This window comes from Agelaius tricolor, unplaced genomic scaffold (genome assembly GCF_023055355.1).
Source record: "Agelaius tricolor isolate 1412-34295 unplaced genomic scaffold, bAgeTri1.0.p SCAF_16, whole genome shotgun sequence".
NCBI classification, from domain to species: Eukaryota; Metazoa; Chordata; class Aves; order Passeriformes; family Icteridae; genus Agelaius; species Agelaius tricolor.
In genome coordinates, this window is record NW_027269276.1 from 17,105,080 (window position 1) to 17,128,345 (window position 23,266).

General features: G+C 57.7%; 3 protein-coding genes across 3 annotated transcripts; 1 reads left to right on the forward strand and 2 right to left on the reverse strand.

The window, feature by feature from the left end:
- Nucleotides 1-358: 358 nt before the first annotated feature.
- CSK (C-terminal Src kinase) lies at nt 359-10,901 on the reverse strand. Its single transcript, XM_071441829.1, has 13 exons — nt 10,594-10,901; nt 6,073-6,149; nt 5,740-5,853; nt 5,184-5,296; nt 4,336-4,555; nt 3,974-4,067; nt 3,829-3,894; nt 3,588-3,687; nt 3,367-3,457; nt 2,617-2,690; nt 2,324-2,519; nt 1,392-1,478; nt 359-1,294 (listed from the first exon to the last, which is right to left on the reverse strand). The coding sequence occupies exons 2-13, from the start codon at nt 6,085-6,087 to the stop codon at nt 1,112-1,114; spliced, it is 1,353 nt and encodes a 450-aa protein (XP_071297930.1). The 5' UTR covers nt 6,088-6,149; nt 10,594-10,901; the 3' UTR covers nt 359-1,111.
- Nucleotides 10,902-10,906: 5 nt separating this feature from the next.
- Nucleotides 10,907-17,577, forward strand: LOC139597085 (putative per-hexamer repeat protein 5). The gene is made up of 3 exons (XM_071442066.1): nt 10,907-11,448; nt 11,490-11,671; nt 17,489-17,577. The coding sequence occupies exons 1-3, from the start codon at nt 10,907-10,909 to the stop codon at nt 17,575-17,577; spliced, it is 813 nt and encodes a 270-aa protein (XP_071298167.1).
- A 421-nt stretch (nt 17,578-17,998) lies between these two features.
- Nucleotides 17,999-23,170, reverse strand: LOC139597086 (cytochrome P450 1A5-like). Its single transcript, XM_071442067.1, has 7 exons — nt 23,167-23,170; nt 22,129-23,000; nt 21,327-21,453; nt 20,106-20,195; nt 19,905-20,028; nt 19,208-19,294; nt 17,999-18,305 (listed from the first exon to the last, which is right to left on the reverse strand). Exons 1-7 carry the CDS (start codon nt 23,168-23,170, stop codon nt 17,999-18,001), a joined length of 1,611 nt encoding a protein of 536 aa, XP_071298168.1.
- Between the last annotated feature and the right edge of the window lie 96 nt (nt 23,171-23,266).

Sequence of the window (23,266 nt, forward strand, 5' to 3'; positions counted from 1 at the left end):
CAGACGCCACCTCCACCCGGCTCCCTCCGGGGATTCCAACTGTGGGGACGGGGCCCGGGACATCGGGGTCTCACCTGCACAGGTGGGATAAGCAGGGAAGGCAGCGACGTTCAGGAATCAGTCCCAAACTGCTCCCCCAGAGCATCAGAAAGTAAAAAGTAAAGCCTGGACTAAAGGGGAGCTTTGGCACCACTTCATCCCTGTCACAGCCAGCTTTCACAGGCAGGATGCAGCCAAGTGCTGCCCAGGCTGCTCATCCTCACTGATTTGGGGAGGAGATGGGGGGTCCACCCCCACTTTTTCCCCTGCCAGGGGACCCCCGGAGCCGCTGGCAACAGAGGGGGGCCGAGGCGGGGTGTGCCGCGTCCGTATGGAATGGTTTTTTATTACAGTTTTTAATCTCACAGTCGGTAGCATTACATGAGAATAAAGCACTGGACAGGACTGGAAAAAAAGGCCTCTGGAGACAGCATGCAAACATTGCAACGAGTTTAAAGCAAAACAACCCAAAAAAGAAAAAGCATCTGGCGGGGACGCGGCCGCGCTCTCCCGACCGGGCGGCGAGTCCAGCGTCTCCCCATCAACCATCACTTCTGTCGCTGGGGGTTTCCTTTTCATGTGTCCGTTTCATTGGTTTATTTATTATTATTCTCCTTTGAACAACCTTCTTCTCTCTTTTTTTTTCCTTTTTTTTTTTTTTTCTTCTTTTAATTACATTAAAAAATAAGATTCGTACTTTAGTAAAATGCCCAACGCTCAGCTGGGTCCTTGCTCGAAATAATAAAAAAACAACGACAAAAAAAAAAAACGAAACCCAAAACAATAAACGCTCCCCCCAAAACCGAGAAAATAACAAAAATACCCCACAAAAATAAAAAACAAAACCAGCGTGGGAGACAAAAATGAAAACAAAAAACCCAAACCTGGAAAATAAAAAAAACCAAAAAACTGACAGATTTGGAAATTTGGAAGCAACCGGGGGGAATTGGAGGGGGGCACCACACCCCCGGGGCTCCCTCCTGGTGCCGTGGTGGGGCAGGGGGGCTGAGCACACCCTGGTTCCCCCCCTCAGCGTGGGTCCCCTGCGGCTGTGGGGTGGCAGAGCCCCCCCTCACAGGTAGAGCTCCTTCTCTTTGATATGCACTAGCTGTTCACGGAGCTGGTGGAAGGATGGCCGGTGGCCGGGGTCCAGCGTCCAGCACTTCTTCATCACCTCGTAGACGACGGCCGGACACCCGTCCGGAGCATCCATCTTGTAGCCCTTCTCCACACGGGGCACCACGTCCTTCAGGGGCTGTGGGGAATTTGGGGTGTCAGGGAGGGGCTCTCCCCAAAAATCTGGGCTCAGCTCCCCCCCCAGGATCCAGCCCCTGGGGGTGCTCATCACTCACAATTCTCGGATAAGGCACTCGCCCGAAGGAGTAGATTTCCCAGAGGAGGATCCCGAAGCTCCACACGTCCGACTTGGTGGAGAATTTCTGCAGGGAGAGAAGCAGGCTCAGGCAGGGGTGTGGGAGCTACAGCTCCACAGAAGATTGTGGACTTTGGGTGTGGGAATCAGTAGTGTTGGAGAATTCTTTTGTTGGATAATAGTTTAAGAAAAATATGGGGCTCAATCAAAAGTTATGCTTCTGCCTTTTTGCTTTTGCTTGCTTTTAGCCATGCAGATTTGCCAACATAAAACAAATGTTTGGGTGACTTCAGCTAATGCTTCAGGTTTAGGTACCATATGTTTGTCCAACATGGCCCCCAAGAAATCATTTTCCACCTGTTTGGTTGGTGTGCCACTAGATATTTGGCCAATCCCAAAAGATATTCAAAAAGCTGTATCAGGCATGATATTATGGGACCATCCCCAAATAATTTTTGGATGCATGGGAAGAGTGGGCTCCTCACCTTCCCAAGGCATCTTTTGAGCCTCAAGAATTAGAGATCCTTGGGTCTATGTACATGACCTATTAGGTCAAATTTATTTATACAAAAAAAGATGGATCTTTATAAAAGATGTTACTCCCTTTCACAGCATATTTAAAAATCAGACCTCATGGTGCAACTATACTTCTTTAATTCAATCTGCATTTACTATTTCCTTCCAATTACCTGGTGGAATGTTTTTCATTTGTGGAGACAGGCTTGGCCTGCTATCCCAGCACACATCACAGGACAAAGGGTGGCAAGGGATCTTCCCCACCCTCAGGGCAGCTGCTTTGGGGATCAGACAGTGCCAAGTGGCCCCTCCTGTCCACTCTGGGACAGCCTGGGATGTTCCCCCTTCCTGCAGCTTCCACCACACCCAAGCCCCCCCTCTGCTCTGCTCACCCACCTTTTCTCTAAGTGCTTCTGGTGCTGTCCACTTGACAGGCAGCTTGCCTGTGTCCTGTGTGGAGGAGGCTTCCTTGGTGAGCCCAAAGTCGCTGACCTTGGCGATGTTGTCCTCCGAGACCAGCACGTTCCTGGCCGCCAGGTCCCGGTGCACAAAGTTGTTGGCTTCCAGGTACTCCATGGCTTCACAGACATCTCTGGGAGGGGTGGGAGGCACAAGGGGGTTGGCAGGGTGGCCCCAAAGCATGGGTGGGGCAGGTCAGGGAGGTGGGCACGGCCTTGCCTGGTACTTACAAGGAGAACTTGAGCAGACAGTCTGCCCCAAGCACCGACCGCCCGCGCGACCGCAGGTAGTCTACTAGGCTGCCCTGGAGGCAGGATGGACACAGAGAGGGGGTCAGCAGGGCCAGCAGCCCACCTGCTGCCCCCTCCCTTGTGGGGCAGGACAAGGGGATGACACCCCTCCCTTGTGGGACAGGATCAAGGCAGATGTCCCTTTAAGATGGGGCAGGACCCACGTCCCTTAAAGATGGGGCAGGATCTGGAGATGGTGTCCCTTTAAGATGGGGCAGGACCCAGGAATGATGTCCCTTAAAGATGGGGCAGGATCTGGAGATGATGTCCCTTTAAGATAGGGCAGGACCAGGGGATGATGTCCCTTTAAGATGGGGTAGGACCAGGGATGATGTCCCTCCCTCATGGGGCAGAACCAAGGAAGATGTCCCTTTAGGATGGGGCAGAACCCAGGGATGATGTCCCTCCCTCATGGCACAGGACCAAGAGATGATGTCCCTTTAAGATGGAGCAGGACCAAGGCAGATGTCCTTTAAACAAGGGGCAGGACACAAGGATGATGTCCCTCCCCAAGGGGCAGATCTGGGGATGTCAACCCCTGCTGGGAGCCAGCAATGGGACAAGGGACATGCCACCTGCAGCCCCCACTGTGCCCCCTGGCATGACCCAGCTGTGCCAGGGTGAAGCCCCAGGAGCGTGGGAAGGACAAGGGGACAGAGGGAGAGGGCAGGTGGCAGGGGGGGGTCTCACCTTGGCCATGTACTCGGTGACGATGTAAAGGCCACTCTTCTCCTCCACAATCACCCCCAGCAGCTGCACCAGGTTGCTGTGTCGGAGCTGCCTGCGCAGCACAAGAGGGCTCAGGGCAGGGGTTTGGGGACAACAGGGGTGTCAGGGGCCACCCAGCGCTGCTGACAGGGACAGAGGTGGCCCCTCCCTCACGCTGTCCCCCCAGTGAGGGTGACACTCACGTCATGACGGACGCCTCTGCCAGGAAGGCCTGCGCTGTGGCGTCGTTTTTAATGCACTTCACGGCGACTTTGTTCCCCCGGTAATCCCCCAGCATCACGTCTGCAGGCCAGGAGAGACGGGCACAGGAGGCACTGGGAAGCATCCCAGCCTCCTGGGGCCCCACAGCACCCTGGGGGGGGGCTGCACAGGAGCCTCCCCCCACCATTCAGGGCCACCACGGGCTGGGGACAGGGGGCTCACCTCCGAATTCCCCTTTGCCAATGATCTGTAGCAACTTGAGGTCCTTCATGTTGAGGGCCCAGCCGCCTGCATGAGGGGAGAAGGGGGAGTGAGGGGGTGCTGGGGGGTGCCCAGGGGCAGGGGAGGGGGCATCACGGCCACTCACTGCGGGAGAACTCGTCCTGTGCTGCCACCGTGCCCTCCATCAGCTTGGGTTTGATGAGGCGGGTGCAGAGCCCGTCTGCGTCCGTGGTGTAATGCTGGGGTACACAGTGGGGCGTGGGTGACACCCCGGCACGGTGGGGGGGTGACACCCAGCGGTGCCGGGCTCTGAGGTCCCACCAGGTGGCAGCACGAGGCCACGGACAGGCCTGGTGGCAGCCGAGAGCCCTTGTCCCTCCTCCTCCTCCTCCTCCCTCTGTCCCCAGCATCCCCACCCCAGCAGAAAGGAAGAGCACCCACCACCCCCCAGCCCTGCAACCCCACAAGCTCTGATGTCCACAGGGGATTCCAGCGGTGGATTCTCACCTCCACCAGCTGCATGAGGTTCTCAAAGTAGACCTCCTCGTCGATGCTGAGCTTGCTGGAGGAGTAGATGATGCGGTAGTGCTCCACCTTGCCCTCGCAGCTGACGCACAGCGTGTAGTCCCCGGGGTAGTTGGTGCTCTCCCGCACCAGGAACAGCCCCGTCTCGGGGGGATACAGCAGCCTCTCCGCCTGCTCCCGTGTGATCTTCCCGTGGAACCACCTGCAGGGCCATGCAGGGCGGGGTCAGGGCTGCCTGCACCCCTGTGGGGCTGTGGTTGGGTGTGCAGCAGCTTTTGGCCCTGCCTGCGTGGGGACGGTGCTCCTCACTGTCACCGTGCTGCTCCTCGCTGTCCCCACCCACGCCGTGACACAGCTCCCTCCATGGTGTCCTGCTCCCCTCCTCCTGGCCCCAGCTGGGATTCTGTCCCTCTGCACGCTCCCAGGAGGTTTCTCCTCCAGCCTGGGAGTCACTGGCAGCTCTGGGATGCAGCAGGAACATCAAACCTGCCTGTCTCCCATTCCTCCTGTACAGACCCCATTCCAACCTTCCCTCTTCCTCCCAGCAGCCTTTACCAAACCCTAAGTTAGGTAAACCTAGGTAAACCTGACCCTAGGTTAGCCTAACCCTAACCCCAGCCTTGGGTACAAAACAACCCCAATTTAAAACACAACCCAACTATCGAATCACCTTCCCAGCCATGCAGGCAGCTCTCAAAACACCCAGAGCTCTCCCCAGCAGCAAATCCCAATCCCAAATCCACGCTGCTGCCCCTTGTGCCCTATGAGGAATATCCCTTCTGCTGGGCCACAGGGATGCTGCAGCCCCAGAGCCCTGGCTGGGTACTCACGGCATGAGGCTGAGCTTGATGCCAGCTTTGACCCCTTCCCGCTTCTGGACGTAGTTAGCAGGAATGATGCCCTCCCTGCCCACCTTGTTCTTCGCCTTGTACCAGTTGGGATCCTGTGGGGACAGCAGGATGTCACAACGAGCCCACGGCCCCTGCATCCCACCCGAGGAGCCCTCTGGGGGTTCCCCTTGCTGGCTGCAGGAAGGATGGGATGAGCAGGGCATTGGGGTCGGTGCTGGGACCACCAAACCCCAGTGCTGGCCCCACAGGGCACACTGTGATCCCCCTCCTGACCAACCAAGCATCCCAGAGCCCCCCCAAACCCAGAGCCCCTCTTTTCCTTCCCCGGAGAGGAGCCCAGCACTGCTGCCTCTCCCATCCCTCCTCCACCTCCCGGGAGGCACTCGCCTTTTGGAGAAACCTTAACTAACGAGGCCGTGAATTAATTAACCAAGCTCCCGGCCAGATTCACACCCAGCCAGCGGGACTGGCAGGACCAGGGGCTGCCACTGGCACGTGTCAGGGGGTGCAGGGACAGGGACAAGGGACAGCTCACCTTGGTGACAGCGACGATGGTGAGGACGTCTCCTTTGCTGAAGGGCAGGTCCTGCTCGGCGGTACCGTGGAAGTTGTACTTGGCGATACATTCTGTACCAGATGGCCACACGGCCTGGCAGGAGCAGGGAGGGCCATCAGAGCCCTGCCCGAGCGTGCCACCCACCCCTGGCACCCCCTGACCCTCGGGGACCCTCCTCACAGATGGGAACCCAAAGGGGGCCTATTTAAACCAAGTGTCCCCACGTTCCTCCCGAGCGCTGGGGCCACCTCTGGATGGATGAGACAGCCTCATGGACGGCTCCATGCCCTCCTCTCCTCACCCAGAGCTTACCTGCATCCCTGACATCTTCTCAGGAGGTTGGGGGAGCGATTCTCACAGGGGGGACACGTCACTTGGTACCATGAGACCTGTGTGGGGGGAAAGGATGGCTGAGAAGGGGGCACGGCGGGAACAGGGCACAGCTGAGAACGGGGCACGGCAGGTATGAGGTGAGAGGAGGATGCAGCTCTCCCCCAAGGATGCTCTCAGGCCAGGTGAGCATCTCTTCTCCCTCCAAGAACAGGTCCTGTGTCCAAAATATCCCCAAACTGAGGTGGAAGGGGGAGCTCCAGGCCGGCTCAGCCCCTGCAGTCGGGGTGGGAGCAGCTGCTCACCCGGATTAGGAGGCATTTGCACGGATCCAGCTTCTTAAGAACTGAGTTTTTGAGTGCAGCATCTGCACCAAGGAAAAGTCCAGTGCAGCGTGGAGATGCCCCAAGAAGGAAAGGGAACAGAGATGACCTCCAGAAGTCCATCCCACTCCTCTCCCAGGCTACACAGCCAGAGCCCTGCTCACCCTGGTGACCCACACATGGAAACATCCAGCCCTGAGAGCTTCCCAGGCCTGAGATCCAAAAGAAATAAACCAAAACTGCTCCCTGCAGCATGAAAACCACTGGGACTGTGGAACGTGCAGCTCCTGAAGCCCAGGGGGATGTGCTGCCCGGGGGTGCTGTGCTCTGGGACGGGTGTGTGGGAGGGAGGGGAACAAACCCGGCTTTATTCCCACCGCTCCAGCCCCCGGCATGGGATGAAGTCACCGGCCCCACAATCAAACCAGGCTTTCTTGGGCTGGGGCGCCGGGGTCGTGCCAGCCTGGGGGGCACAAGGGGGGACACAGACAGAGCAACCCCAAAACCCCACCCAAATGTTGCTGAATTCATCCCCTCCCCTGGGGTCACCGCCGGCAGCGCTGCCGTGGCGTCAGTGAGGGCTGGGAGTATTTTGGGAAGGAGGAAGTGAAACGAGGGGCAAGCAGGAGGAAGGAGATAAGGGGCAGAGCTGCGGGAGGAAGAGCTCGGTGAGAACGTGGCCCTGTTTCCACCACGTGCCCGCAGCCTTCCGGAAAAGGCGTCACGCTGCTCCCCAGCACCTCTGTCACCTTCCCCAGCGCGGGGACACGGCACACGGCCCTCTGCTTTTGGCAGAAATCGAGGCCGGGGTGTTCACCCCAAAAACAGAGTCTGGGGACCTGAGGGGCTTCCATCACCACAGTGCTGGGTGGGTTTCTTTGCCAGCCAGCCCGGGGAAAGCTGGAGATGGCACCCAAACCCAGCCTGGTGGCACCTTGGGGACACTGCCAGGAGCGCCAGGACCCAGAGGAGGGCAGAGCCCGGCAATTCTGGGCTGGGGAGCACCAGCTGGGGTCCACAGTGGATCCACAACTGTGAACAGCCCCCCAGCTCCAAGCCCCTGCTGTTCCAAGCTGATTTTTGCTTAAATTTTGAATTTACACCTGGCATGGAACAAAAATTTCAGGCAGGGGTCTGGATCCCACCGGTCTGAAACGCAGCACCAGAAATGCAGGGAATAAACTCCACTCTCTAGGCCGTGGAGGGATTTAGCTGAAGCCTGGAAGGAGGTTTAAGGAGGGGATTTCCCATGGCTGGGGGTTTCAGCCCTGTTCCCCATGCAGGGTCCCGTGGGACAGCAAGCACAGGCTGTTGCTCAAGGAGAGCTCCAGCCCAAAGCCCTGAGTCAGCGCTTCCCACCGGCCAGGCCTTAGCTCCAAACAGCCCAAAATCAGCAGGATGGAGGTTTCCACCAGCTGGAAAACCCTGGAGCCAGTGCAAGGGATGTCCAAAGGTTCACCCCATGTTTCCCACCCCGTGCAGGAGCTGAATCCTCCCAGTCCCATAGGCCGCTTGTTTGGGCTTTCAGCTCACAGATGTCACCAGCATTTATATTTGATAAATGCAGCGAGGATACAAAATTCATAGCCTGCTTTCATAAAGAGAATTTTTTTTTTCCCTGCTAAAGAGGAAACTGCCTGAGCAAACCCCACCAAGAACACGCTGCAGCCAGCCCAGGCTTTTTTATCTTCTCAGATCATGGATATTCATGGCACAGGACTGTGGCATTGTTATAATTACACACCATAAATCTGCCTTTCAGTTTTAAAGAGGGAGGTGGTTCCAACACCAGCGGCTGCCCCTCAGCCCGACACAGGCCTTCCTCCTCTGAGCCTGATTTTCTTTTTAATCGTCACCTAATTTCTGCCTCAAAGCCGAGACTTTCCGAGGAAGAGCAGGAGGAAACCGCACGGGGCAGCTGCCAAAGCAGCCCCCCGAAGGCCCCATGTGACAGCCAGCGGTTCCTGCCCGTGTCACCCGGGCCAGCCCCGGCCCCGCGCCCGCATCCGCCCGCCCCGCGCATCCCTCGGGATGCTGGGCTGGGAGAAGGACCTGGAGATGCTGCCCGAGGGGATCCACAGCTTCAAAGCAGCATCCTGTGCCTGCCGGGAAACCACGGGCATCGCCCCTGCTCTCCTCCAGGAGGATGTGCAGCAGCACATGAAAGAAATTAATAATCATTAAAAAAATTAGCCAGGGAGCAGCCTGGCGGATTGGGCAGAGCTGAGTGCTGGGTTTGGCTGTTCCCAGCCCTGCCAGGCCAGGGTTTGTTCCTTCTGCAAGCTCCCCACTCCCAAACTGAGGCTCAGGATGTGCTCAGGTGAACCAAAACCCAGCTCCCCTGTTTGCCCAGCAGAGCATCCTGGGTGCAGGAGCCCCAGGGATGGATCTCATCCCCCAGGTCCATCCCCACGGCCCTGCTCCTGCATTTCCCCGTGGGAAGGCCAGCCTGGCAGCCAGAAGCCAGGCAGGGCAGGTACAGCCAACACCTCTGAGAACCCAAAGGGCACTGGGGAATGAGCTGGGGACAGCATTCCTCTCATTAATCAAAACAAAACCCCGTCATGCCAGACCCACAGGCGGGTTGGGAGAGGAGTTTGGGACCTCCACAGGAGCACCATCACCACGGGGTGGGCAGGGTGAAGGATGCTGCATCTCAGTTTCAAACCCAAGCAGGGGAGGGGGCAGCACCTGCCCAGCACCAGGATGACTCTGTTGAAATGAAGTTTGATGGCACAGAAGCCTCATTCCCAACGGGAACAGGTGTCTGGGAGCCACCCACACCCACATCCTCCTGTGCATCCAGCTCCCAATGAAGTCCTTTAAACTTCAAAAAACAACCAAAGAAAAAAATTCTCAAACCCACCCCAAACTAGACAACATCCTCCCTGCCTCTGAAAGATGTTATCTGCTGTTATTACAACGAACACCTACGATTACTCTAATCGAAAGAAAAATGTTCCTCCTTCATCTCACCCGCCAGCTCGCAGCGTTGCGGTGCTGCTCCCCCAAACCAGCCCCGGCCGGGTGCCCTGCTGCAAAAAAGGGGGGCAAGGAGCTTCTTTTTCAGGGGTTTTGAAATTCTTTTAGAAGAGAAAGAGAGGATGCTGCTGGTCAGAGAGCTGGAGGTACCTGGGGGACAGGTGGAGGCCTGGAGAGAAGCCGCTCCCAGCCCCACATTGCAAAGAGGATTTCCTGGTCCTCCTTTACCCTACAAAAACCTCACCAGGGTGACTTTCCACCAGAAATCACCCCAGTGTCCCCTTCCCAGGTGCTGTCACCTGGGGACGGGGACAGGATGTGGAGTGGGGCACGGAAGGGTTTTTTTGGCAAACGCCTGCTCAAAACCGAAAAGCTGGGGGCAGGCAGCTGTCAAAGAGCAAACAGGCACCCCAAAACTCCCCAAAACTCCCTGCCTTTGCAGGGGGTTACCACGAGGGAGGATGGGGATGCTCCCAAAACCTCCCGCATCCCTCCGGGGACCTCTCGGGACACTCCCTGCCTCGCCAGGATGGGGCCGTGCTCCTGCGTGGGTCCAGTGGGAACAAACCCCTGTCCCGGGAGGAAGGCTTCCATCCTCTTCCTCCTCCCTCTCCCTAGCCCTCACACCTCCCATTCGCCTTTTTTTAATTTTTTTTTTTGGGACTTTTTGATTTTTCGGGGGGGGGACTTTTTTCTTTTTTCCGCCCGATGGCACAACCCCTTTCGCTCTCGCTAAACAGCCGCGGCTATAAATAACCCGCCGCCGCCTTGTTGCCCGAAAAAAAAAAAACCAAAAACCAAAACAAAAAACCAACAAAAAACCCCCAAAACCCAACAAAAAACAACAACAAAAAAAAAGCCCCAAATTTTCAAACATTCAACCCAACCAGGCGCCGCCAACCCCTCCGAGCAGCCGGGCTGAGCCCGCGGGCCTTTGTACGGGATGGGGATGCAGCGGCAGGGGGAGGTGGTACCCCCGGCGGGCTCGGACCCCCGCAGCATCCCTCGCTGTGCCGGGGGTCGCTCTCCGTCCCCTCGCAGGACGGGAAGGGGGTGCGGGGTCCCCGGGGACTGCGGCGGGGCGGGAGCGGCCGTGCGGGGTCACCGGGGGTCAGGCGGGGCCGGACCCGCGCCCCCCCCCGGCCCATTGTCCGCGCCCCGCTGGTGCCCGCTCCCAGCACCGCCGTCACTCACTCACCTCCGTGCGGGCAGGGGCTCAGCCCGCCGCCGGCTGCTCCATGCGGCGCCGCCGGGGCCTCCGGGCTCGGCTGGGCCGGCGGGGGGGCGCGGGGGGGGCGGAAGGGGCGGGGGAAGCCGGAGCCGCCGCCGCCGCCGCCGGAGCGCGGCGGGGCCCAGCGCGGCGGGCGCGGGGGGCGCGGGGGGCGCGGGGCGGGCGGGGCGCGGGGGGTCCCGGGGCGGCGGGGCCGGAGGGACGGACCGAGGGAGGGAGGGAAGGAAGGAGGGACGGAGGGAGCGGCGCCCGGAACCGGAGCACCCCGAGCGCAGCGCGCATGCGCCGCGAGCACCGCGCCGGCGGCGGGGCGGGGGCAGCGGGAGGCGCGCGGCGCCACCTGGCGGTCACCGCCGGCAGCGCCACAAAGCGGGGACAGGGGGGACAGAGGGACAGACAGCGGGACAGAGGGATGGACAGCAGGGACAGCGGGGACAGAGGGACCGACAGCGGGGACAGCGGGACAGCGGGGACAGAGGGACAGCGGGGACAGAGGGACAGCGGGGACAGAGGGACCGACAGCGGGACAGAGGGACGGACAGCAGGGACAGCGGAGACAGAGGGACCGACAGCAGGGACAGAGGGACAGCGGGGACAGAGGGACAGCGGGGACAGAGGGACCGACAGCGGGACAGAGGGACAGACAGCGGGGACAGCGGGACCGACAGCGGGGACAGAGGGATCGAGAGCGGGGACAGAGGGACCGACAGCGGAACGGCAGGGACAGCGGGGACAGCGGAATCCGCACCGCGGATGGGACACGCACCGGGAACGGGAGCCGCACTGGGAACGGCAGCGGCAGCAGCACTGGGACACGCACCGGTACTGGCATCCCCACAGGTACCAGGACCGGCATCGGGTAGTGGGACCTGCACCGGCAATGGGAACGGCTCCCGCACCGGGAACAAAAACGGGAGCGGCAGCGGGAGCCGGACCCGCACCGCGACCGGGAATGGAACAGGCAGCGGCAACGGGAGCCGCACCGGCAATGGGAGCGGGAACTGCACCGGGAGCGGGGCTGCCACCGGCGGCCGCATGAGGATCGGTAAAGGGACCCGCATCTGCACCGGAGCAACACCGGCACCAGGATCCGCACTGGGAACGGGACCCGCACCAAGAGCAGCACGGGGACCGGGACCGACCCCGCGGTTCCTGCCCGGTGTGTGCTCACATGGGTCCAAAGTAGTATTGAAATGATGCTAAAATGGCAATAAAAGAATAAAAAGCGTTAGAAAATCTACAATAAATAACGTTAAAATGGTCAAATGACAATGAAAAATAATAATATAATATAATATAATATAATATAATATAATCTTTAAGGTCCCTTCCAACCTAGCCCATTCCCTGATTCTGTGATCCTAGGAGATATTATATGTAGAATTATTGTTATTAATAGTAACAATAATGTAATAAAATTGCTCAAATAATATATAGCATGACATCACATAAACGTATCAGAGAGCATAACATAATATAATGTCATATAACGACATGATATGACATCATAATATTGAATAAATGAATAGAATGAATAGGTGATCTTTAAGGTACCTTCCAACCCAACCCATTCCCTGATTCCATGGGGACAAAGGGACCTCAGGGGACAGGGAAACTCGGGGTGCAGCACCAGGGAGGTCCCAGCAGCCACGGGAGCGGGATGCCAAGCCCAGCCCATCTTTAGGAAGCACATCCTTGCTCCAACAGCGTGCAGAAAAAATCCAGGGATGCGTTACTGGGCTGAGCCCCGAGGTCCCCGCGGCGTCTGGAATGTTCCTCTGGCCTCGGGGAGGTGTGGAAGGGGCTCCATCCTCTCCCAGGCTCCTTCTGAGAGGAACTGAAAGCAGCTGAAAGTGCACCAGAAATGCACCCACGGTCACCGAGCCACGTACCCCACCCCGGTGCCTGCTCTGCACCCGCCCGGTTCTGCCGTGCCCTGCACGCACCCAGCTCTGCCCTGCACGGTCTCGGCGTCTTTGGGGTGGCTGGGAACGGGGATTCCACAAAAAGTCCTCATCATGGCACCGCTGGAGCCTGGAGCCCCCTCCCCGGTGGGGGAAAACTGGGCACGAACCCAGCTCGGTGGGGAACGGTGCCCAGCCCCGGGTGTTCCCGGTCCATCCGACCGAGGAACAGGGAAATAATACTTTGGCATCGAGGTTTCTTCTTGCCCCGCCAGCCCCAAGAGCCTCAGCATCCCCAGGGCTGGTGCGGGGATGGGGCTGAGGCTGGTCCGTGCGGGGACACAGAGGGTGCTGGTCCCACCCATCTCCTCCACACAGGAGATGCCACCACCGTGGTGGCCACAGGGGTCCCAGCTGGGTCCTTGTCCCTCCTGGCTCCTCCACAGCCCAGGTTCCAGGTGCAGACAGTGGATGGAGCAGACAAAGCTCCTCTTCTCCCCCGAGGCTGGGGCCACCTCGGATGGGCTCAGTCCCCTCCGGAGCCCTCCGGGATTCCAGTCCCGGCTGGAATTTTTCCCTGGAAGGGTTTGAGTTTGAGGGTGGGTGATGCCCTGGCTGGAAGGGAAGGATGGATTCACGGGCAGCAAGGTTGGGATGGACATCTCCATCTCATCTCCATCGCCATCTCCAGGAGAGGGGGCCCTTCAGCCGGCTGGGATCCACAGGGAAACAGAAAATAAAGGAAAGGGGGGGGGAAAATGCAACAAAGGAGGAGCTGAGAGTGAAATCCCGGCGGAGTGAAGGATGGAAAATCGCCCGCCCCATCACTCTGCATCCCTGGCTGGTTGGACGGGCTCCTTGTGGAGCTCGGAGCGTCCGAGGGCGGGATGAGAGGGGCGGGCAGGGAAAGGGAAGCGATCCTGCCGGGATGTACGAGACAGCGCAGGCGGTGGCTGCGAACAGCCGAGTAAAGCCAGCGTGACAGCTCCCGGCTCATTCCAGCCTGCAGAATTCACCTTCCAGCCGGAAAAGCCCCGAAGGGAGCCGGGTTTGGTTTGGCCGGTTCTGCGGCTCTCAGGGCTGCGGGGGCTCTGGGGGATGCGGGATGCTCTGCAGGGAGGGTCCGTCTCCGACAGATCTCCCTCCCCAAATGTCCCTCTTGGCAAAAAGTGTCCCGTGAGCGGTAAAGGCCGGCGCTCCTCGGTGCCACTGGCGCAGGAGCTGTGTCCCAGGTGCCACCGGAGGGCGTTCAGGGACAGCAGTGCTTCAGTGAGTTAGGATCCTGCTCTCTGGATCCCAGTCCTGCCTCTCGGGGTGCCTCTTCCCCCATGCCAACCCCAAACCCCCCTGGATGTGGAGGACAGCCTCATTGCAGGGCTCTCTCTCGTTCCCCTGGTTCCGGGATGGTTTTAATTGAAGGGGAGCAGGGTGGGGATGCTGGCTGTCAGCAGGGGTGCCACCATCGCTGTGTCCCCCTCTGTCCCCCACCCTGACAGCCCCAGCCCTGCTCTACCCACCCTGCTGGGGTTCAGGGAGATGATTTTAGGGGTGAGAGTGGGGCAGACAACTAGGTCCTCTTGTTCTGGAGGGGACATGAGAGCCTGTCCCTCTGTGTGACCCCACCTCCCACTGCTACGCTGCCACCAGGGCCAGCCTTGGGGACACCCAGGGGACAGCCAGCCCCGAGGGCATCCCAGCTCTCCAGCCCACATCCTGCAGAGCTTGAGGAGCATCCACCATCCCAGGGGCTTTTGGCTCACACTGCCAGTGCTTGGTGGAACCTGGTGGCCCCTGGTGTTCCCATCTCTCGGCTCATGGATAATCCTGCCAGGGTGGGTGTACAGCCAGGTTTCAAGGGGATTCCTGGGATCCCAGAGCTTTTCCTGAGCAGGGCTTTGTGTGCAGGGAGGAGCTATCTCTGCATCTCTGCTGTTCCCTTCTCAGCCTGGGGACAAACTCCATGCTTGCCCTCTTTCCTGCCCTCTGATTCACAGGAGCCTTGTGAATCACCCTTGGGAATGGCACGGGAGCATCGATCAGCCCAAACTCTGCCTCCTTCCCCCCAGGAGGAGGGAGGGCAGGGTGGCAGGAGGGAAAAGGGCTCAGGCTGATTTGGAGCTCTGCTGGAGCAGAGCCATGAGCTGAGTTTAATGTGCCCAGCTCTGCTCCACCCACAGGTCCAACCTGGATGGATTGGAGAACCAGCAGCTTCCTCACCCACCAGCTCCAGCACCCCAGAAGCTGCTCAGGGAGGCTGAGCAGAGATTTTTATTCCTCCCAAAAGGCAGAAACCAGTGTGGAGTTCTGTGTCTGTGGAGATGCAAAGAGAAAGATGGTGTTGGTGGGGTTTTCCTCTGTCACTAGTGCAGGGGACAAACAGCAAAAGCGAGACACAGAATTATTAATCCCCATGGGGAGATGGCTCCTGATAACAGATCCCAAACAGCCAAAGGACAGAAATTAGAGATGCAGGGTTCACTTTGAATTGGGAGGGCTATTGGGTGTTAGAGCAACTCCTCTCTTCCCCCCAGGAGAGTCACAAGTGGTTGTTCTGGCCCATTTTGGGGCTAGGGACTGATTTTCCCATAGAGGATATGCCACCAGCCCGAGTGCTGGCATCAGACAGGTGCCTCAGGCAGAGGGAGAAGCCTGTGTCTGCCCAGAGCTTTTCCTGCAGGAATGAGGGTGCTGGGAGCGTTTGGAAGTGGAGCTGGAGCCCTGCTGCTGTGGCTGGACTCATGACTCACTTTAAAACCAACCATAAAAGCAATTTTGCATGGAGTGATCAAAGCTTCCCTGGCTTATCAGCACCCTGATTCCAGTAACGAAACCATGGCACTCACAGACTGCCCGGGCAGTAATTGGAGGGCTTAATTGAGGAAGGTCATTAGGGGCAGGCAAAGATAGGGCAACTGGAGCCTCTCACCTCCTGTGGGCTGCTGAGGCTTTCACAGCAGCCATGGTGAAAAGGGGAGGTTCAGGCTGGATACCAGGAAAGGCTCCTCACCCAGAGGGTGGTGGGGCACTGAATGGGTACAGCCCCAAGAGCTCCAGGAGCATTTGGACTGTGCTCTGAGGCACAGGGTGGGATTGTTGGGGTGTCTGTGCAGGGGCTGGACTGATGATCCTTGGGGTCCCTTCCAGCTGAGGAGATTCCATGCTGTGATTTTGTGGAGCCCAGCAGGAAAACTGGAGCCTCTCCTGGGGTCTGGCCTGTTAAAAGGGATGTCCAAGGAGTGGTGAACATGCAGGGGTTTCAGACCAAGGTCTCAGGGGTCCCTCCTGCCTTTGCAGAATGCCTGGAAAGGTCTTCCACAGCTTTGTGGGATGGTTCCATCAGCATCAAGAGAGGGAGAGGCGCTAAATGTAGGTAGGGAATTATAAAGTGGCTGCCTTGCCTCACACCCCATGAAGAGAAGGGAAGGATAATTTGCCTGCCCATTCCTCTCCCCTCAAGCCTCTTCCCTCCCCCTGCTCCATCCTGATGCAGAGGTGACTTCTTCAGCCCTCCAGGAATGGATCTTGGGGAGCCCTCCCACCAGCAAGAGGCTGTTCCACACCACTGTTGTTAATATTAAGCTGCTTATCTGTCCCGGGGCCATAAAACTCTCATCTGCAAAGGGGGAAAAAAAAATTCCCCTCTGTTCTTTCTATCTTCTCCTGTTTATTGCAGCCTTATCAGCACACCCATCCAGCCTTTGGGGCACAGGAGTCACGCAATGGCTGCAGCAAACGAGGCCTGTGGTCCCACACTGGGGCCAGCATCGCGTGTCCCCACAGGGCCAAGTCCACCCCACAGGGACAGCATGGCACCGATGAGTCCCCAGCAATCTCACTGCTCTTCTGAGTCACCAGGTTAGGCACTGAGGTGCACCTCCAGTGGATGACACCACCTTGCCCTGCGGCAGGAGAATGCTGGCTTTGGGATGTCCCTTGTGGGAAGTGGGTTTGGGACTCTGGTGCATTGACCTGTGGGATGTCCCTTGTGGGAAGTGGGTTTGGGACTCTGGTGCATTGACCTGGGTCCTTGTCACAGTTGGTGGAGCTGTTATTTGGCTGGTGAACCTCATGGGTTGTCCTAAAGCATCCTTCCACATTTTTTCCAATGCCTTTTGTAGCCTGCAGCAGGTTTGGACCTTCCCCTCCAGTGCTTTTCCTACGATATTGGGATCATGACGTTAAGTGGGGAAGACAAAGCTGGTGTGATGCCAACAGCTGCTTGTGCTGGCTCAGAGAATTTGGGTGGCTCTGAGGCTCTGTCACCTCGGTGTTCCACCATAAACTGTTGACCAAGCAGGGCCTGGACACACAGAGTCACTGCTTTTCCCCTAGGCTGCTTTAGCAGGTCTGGACAAGCCAGGATCTCCCCGAAGTCTTGGGCAATCGGCTTCCCCGTTCTCTTCCCCACCGCGCTTTCATCTCTGCCACTTCTGGGAAGCTTTTGTGCAATGCCTGATGAGTGATTGGCATTTGGACATGGCAGGAGCTCTGGCTGCAGCCCCACTGCCTGGGGTCTGGGGCTGTGGGGGCAGAACCCTCCCCTGGCACGGGTGCAGGACAGAGCGTGCTGCACCGGGGTGGTGCTTGTCCCTGTCATTGCTGCCACGTGCTGGGGTTGGCTGGGGTGGCTTTGCGTGCAAAGCTGGGGAAAAGGAGGCATCTGGCTCTGCTGGCATGGGCTGACTGGCAGCCAATGTAAACTCTTGGGTTTGAGCTGGAGCAATTCCTGGGTGTCATTATTTTCCTGCCGTGAAAACACCTTTGTTCCAGCCTGGAACAGCAACAGTTTGGCTTTCCCAGCAGCCAGGGCTGAAGGTGTCCTTCCTTGTGTCCTCCCTTGTGTCCCTCCTTGTGTCCTTCCTTGTGTCCTTCCCTGTGTCCTTCCCTGTGTCCTTCCTTGTGTCCTCCCTAGTGTCCTTCCTTGTGTCCTTCCCTGTGTCCTCCCTTGTGTCCTCCAGGGTCACCACCAACCGTGGTGGAGGAGGTGGATGAAGGCTCAAGTTGCCCCGGGGGAGGTTTAGATATTGGGAAACTTTCTTCACCATGAAGGTGGTCAGTGGTGGAGTCACCATCCCTGGGGGTGTCAAAACATGTGGCACATGGGGACACAGGTTAGTGGTGGCCTTGGCACTGCTGGGCTTGATGATAATAAAGCCTTTTCCAACCTAAACAATTCCATAATTCTGTAATTCTGATGGGGGCTGTGGGGTTATGCCATGGGTTGGCTGTTCTGCATCAGAGGGTGACTCCCAAAGGATACGGTACAAGACTGGGTGTGGTGGAATAGCCAACATTTAATGGAATATCCAACACTAGAAACACCAGGAAACAAGACAGGCAGCAATTGCTACAAAACAAAGCAGATAAAGCAGAAGTCCCAATGGTTTCAGTTTATCCCATCACCTCATAGAGTCATGCCAGACCCAGCTCTGCTGGCAGGACACCCTGGAGATGTCTCCTCCCACTGCTCAGCTCCTGCCCTTGGTGGGGAAGCGCTGCCTGACCTGGAAGTGCTCACACCTCTTGTGCTTCAGGGACAGTCCGTAGAGTGGGGTCATGTCCACGCTGCCGCCCTCGCAGATGCTGAACTCCAGCTGCTGCAGCAGCGTGGCCAGGAAGAGGAACACCTGCCAGCGGGCAATGTTCTCCCCAATGCACCTCCTCTTCCCCAGGCCAAACACCAGCACCTTCTCCCCGTCCTCCTTGTTCACTTTGGTCCCATCCGCGCTGAGGAAACGCTCGGGGTTGAAGGTCTCTGGGTCCTTCCAAAGCTTCCTGGAAGGGAGAACATTGGGTGTTGAGATGGTTTCTCCTGGGCATGGGTGTCTGGGGGGACACTGGAAGGTGGTGTTCCAGATTGCAAGGCAAGATGTTTTCTATTACCATCTGTATGGCAGATTGTCTTTGTCAAGTGGGCAGTTTGCCTTATCTCTCTCTTTGAGTGACCACATTCACACCTCCCTGGGGAGGGGACATCTGTTGATAACAGCTATTGAATGTCCCTGCATGGCTGATAAGAACTACAGCATCCCATTGGGAGATGTGAGCCCAGAGGGAGGAGCCAAGCATTCCTACCCAGATATAATCCAGAGGTTTTTGAGACACCAGCACGGCTTTCTCCACTGGATTCCCCAGAGGAACAGCAGCTGCCTCTCCTTCCACTGGATCTTCAGAGGAAGAATACATCCTTCTCTACAGATCCCCCTTGCTCCAGCAGAACCACCCCTGACACTGCAGGAGGGCTCTGCAGCCACAATTCCAATGGGACTGCTGCCAACACCCTGACCCACAGGGTGTCAGGCTGGGTTCTGACTCTGTCAGTGTTGTTCTAGTTTACTGCATTGTTTATTTTGTCCTTTTTTTTCCTTCCCTATTAAAGAACTGTTATTTCCTGCTCCCATATTTTTACCTGAGAGCCCCTTAATTTAAAATTTATAACAATATGGAGGGGTGGGGAGGGTTTACATTTTCCATTTCAGGGGAGGCTCCTGCCTTCCTTAGCAGACTCCTGTCTTTCCAAACCAAGACAGGTGGGAACTGTTGGGAAGAACATCCCTGATGGTTTGCCACCATGGGAGGGGTCCTGATTGTCACTGCAGGAACAGACCTTGCTGTGTTTCAGCACAAGAAGGGACCTGTTTGCCAGCACAGGAGGGTTTGTGCCTCACGGTACTCACTCGTCGTGGTTCACTTGCCACTGGTTGACAAACATGCAGCGATCCTTTGGGATGAAGTAGCCGTTCAACACTGTGTCCTTGGTGGTGCTGGGGAGAGAAAAGATGGAGAACAGGTTCTTCTGCATCCTCAGGGGACTGTCAGGCTGCTCCTGAAGTGTGTGACCCAAAGGGGTGGTTTTGTGAGAATAGTTGTGTCCTCCACGAGGTGTAACATGGTGCCTCGAGGCCACCTCATCCCTGGAGCAGCTCTGCCAGCCCACCACCATTCAGCACTGTTGCTTTTGTTGTGCTGATGGGAACGTGGGTGGAAAGAGAAGTTAGAGGAGACCCACAGCTCCTGACAAGCTAAAGCTCAGCGAGTCCTGCAGGGGTTTCATCTTCAAAGCCCTACTTGTGCCCTTAGGACTGGCTAGGAAATACCCCAGATTGTATTTGGGAGGTTTAAGAGTCTTGGCTTCACTTTCCTCCACCAGAAAAATTCCAGTTTCACTTCACAGCTCATTCCAGATCAGTTGTGATGGCTCCTCCCAAGGCAGGAAAGAAAATATAAACCCAGGTGTGCTCTGCCAGCAAAGGTTTGTGGAGAGAAACCACCCTCAAAACAAAGGATCCAGCCCCAGAAGGGCAACAAGCTGGAATATTTCCCCCTCACAGGGATCAAAACCCCAAAGAAGGTGTTGGCCGCTCCAGCCCATACCTGTGTGGGATGGTGAAGGGCAGGAAGGAGGAATGCCTGAACATCTCCAGGATGAAGGCTTCCGTGTAGGGCAGCGTGCCCCGGTCCGACAGCCGCGGCCGCCTCTCGCGCCCGATGGTGCGGTCTGGGGAGGGGGCAGGACAGGGTCAGCACCAGGGCTGAGCACAGAGAGCCCCAGAGGGACGTGGGGCATGGACTCACCCAGCTCTTCATGGATCTTCTTCTGGATCTTGGGGTTTGTCACAAGGTACATGAGGCTCCAGGACAGGGCTGTGGTTACGGTGTCGAAGCCTGGGCAAAGAGGATGGGGTGTGGGTGAGCTCAGCACAGCACCTGCCAGAACCCAGGACATCCCTCTGCCTGCCCTAGATGGCTTGAGACCCTGGCAGGGGGCTCAGAGACCTTGGCACAGAGTCAAAGACACCTGTGCCTTTGATTTTAGCCCATGGAAACAATTACCAACTTTGTGTGAAGATTTGCAAGCCACAATGAATGGTAGTTAGTTTGTCACAGGGTGAAAAAGTAGAATTTTGGAGTTTTAGAATGGGGGTTCAAGAAGCAAGATGGAGGAATCTGGGCATGTCCTGTCCTTCTTCTTCTTCTTCTTGTCCTCCATCTTCTGCTGGGATGGTGACACTTTCGGGTTGGTTTAGGATAGAGACAGACTGTCTAACATAGGTGATGGGTATTGGAAAATTATTGTAAATAAAGCACAGGTAGGTTTTAGTATAAAAAGCCAACACCACCCCACAGGCAGGGACTGTGCCACAGCCCAACCTGCTGGACAGATCTCAGCAGGTCAGAGAAAGAATGGAACAGATAAGAGAAAATAATCAACCTTGAAAAGCAGAGCCGAGGAATCCTGACTTCTCCAAGAGCTCGGGGCTGGGAAAAAGAGACTTTTAATACCTCAGGAGCCATTCCAGCAACACAAAACCCGAGAAGCAACCACCCTGGCCTGAGGGCTGACCATCACACAGGGCAGTCTGGGCTGGCTGAGGAGGCCAGGGACATCCTGGACACACAGCAGGGCTTGGGGCTTTGTTCTGCCATAACAAACTTTGATAAAATATCCTGTTCTCTCAGCCTGTCCCACTCCTGGGTTGTCAGGTTTGTACAGCTTCTCCAGAATTGGGGGAATTTCCACAGAAAGGTGAATCAGCCCACAGACATGTCCCTCAAGCTGGAAAAACCACTCTAGATTGTGAGGTTCAGCTGAGCTATATAACCCATGCCCTTCACTTTTCCAGAGCTGATATCCCAGACTGGTCTCTAGAGGTATCCCTGGAAGGTCCAGTGAGCAGGAGGGCGAGTGCTTAGACCCAAACCAGCTGCCTGCTGTTGGACAAGGAAGGCTCAGACAGGAGGGGCTGGAGAAGACCTGAGAGCATCTGCCAGAGCTGAGGAAAGCTGGGAGGATACCTGCTCCAAAGAGGTCATTCACAAGGTTGACGATCTTCTCCTTGGGGATCTGTGTGGCCGTGTTTGTTCCCAGTTTTTTGTCCAGGCACTGCTCAATGAGGGAGTCCGTGATGTCCCGGATGTTGTTCTGAGAGGAAGAGGAGGCAAGGTCATGGAGCAGGACTGCAGAGGGGTGGGTGCTCCTGGGCAGCCCCACAGAGGGCTGGGGGAGCCTGGGGGCACATGAGCTCTGGGGAGCACCATCCCTCAGCTCCTGTGGTCCCTGTGGAAACAAGGAGAGGGTTCTCCAAGGAACCCAAGCACTGAGCAGATGTTCAACCACCAGACTGGCCACATCACACAGGGAATGGAGGAGATGCTGAGAGGCTCATGAAGCTGAGTCTGGGGAGGTTTGGGTGGGACATCAGGAAAAGGTACAAGGACACCAGGAAGCAAAACAGGCAATGACTGCTACAAAATGAAGCAGATAAAACAGAAGTCCTGACAGTTTCTGTTTATCCCATCACCCCACCAGAGGGTGGTGGGGCTCTGCCCAGGCTCCCCAGGGAACAGGCATGGCCCCAAGGCTGCAAGAGCTCCAGGAGAGTTTGGACAACACTCTCAGGGATGTTGGGGTGTGTGTGCAAGGGCAGGATCTGGATTGGATGACCCACATGTGGGCCAGCTCAGGATATTCCATGATTCTACAATACTCTATGATTCCGTGAGGAGGAGGACTGGGGAGAGACAATGCCTGCCAGAACACAAACACCTCGCTGATAGAGAGGGGAGGAGAGCAGGGGAAGGCCCTGCCAGCTCTCACCTCATCGTAGGTCTCGTAGTGCTCCTTGACCCTCTTCTGCAGGAAGCTGAGGAAGTACCTGTTGAAATCGATGAAGAGCTTCATGCTGCGGCTGGGCAGGTAGCGGAGCAGGGGGATGAAGTCGGCGGGGTTGCCAGCAGCAGTGACAGCAGTGAACTCCTCCGTGGAATTCACCAGCCTGAGCAGCTCCTGGTCCTCGTGCTCGTAGCGCTTGCCAAAGCACATGGCGCAGATGACGTTGGCCACCGACACCACCAGGTACCGGTAGGGCTCAAACCTCTTCTCCTCCTCCATCAGCTGCAGGAACTTGGTGACCAGGTACTCGGCCTCCTTGGAGACGTGCTCCTCCAGCAGGCAGCTGCAGGACGAGGTGGGGCTGGGGGCGACGGAGAAGCTCTTCAGGGCGCTCTGGGCCAGCCTCCTGCGTGCTTTCCACACCTCCCCGGAGTCGGGGCTGAACGTCAGGCTCTGCCCATCCGTGACAAAACGAAAGCTGTAGAGGTCGGGGCGTCCCATGAAGTCCTCTCCTTGCTTGACCAGGGCTTGGCGGATGGTGTCCAGCCCGCTGAGCACCAGCACGGGCCGTGTCCCGATGCGCACCTCCATCACGTCCCCGTAGCGCCGGCTCAGCCGCGTCAGCGCCAGGTGCGTGTCCGTGCGCAGCTCCAGCACGTTCCCCAGCACGGGGTAGCCCCGCGGGCCCGGCGGCCGCCGCAGCCCCGCGGGCACGGCCGCCCGCAGCCGCTGCAGCAGCAGCAGCAGCACCAGGCACAGCGCGGCGGCCGCCAGCAGCGCCTCGCTGCCCGACACCGCCACGGGGCTCCCCGGCGGCCACATGGCAGCGCTCGGTGTCACCGCCGGCACGGACAGCCCTAAAGGAGGGAGCGCAGTGAGGGGAGAGCCGCGAGCAGCGAGGGGCTGAGCGCTGCGGCTGTTCCTGACACTGGGACAGGCAGCGACAGCCCCACACCAGTTCAGGGGATGGAGCTGCCCCTGCAGTACAGGCTGGAGATCTGTGAAGGCTCCAAACACACCCACCCATGCCTTAAGGGCGTCCTCAACCCATCAGAGACTTTGCAGCACCCCTTTCCCTGCAGCAGACCCTTAGACTGGCACACAGAACCCTCAGGTGCAGAAT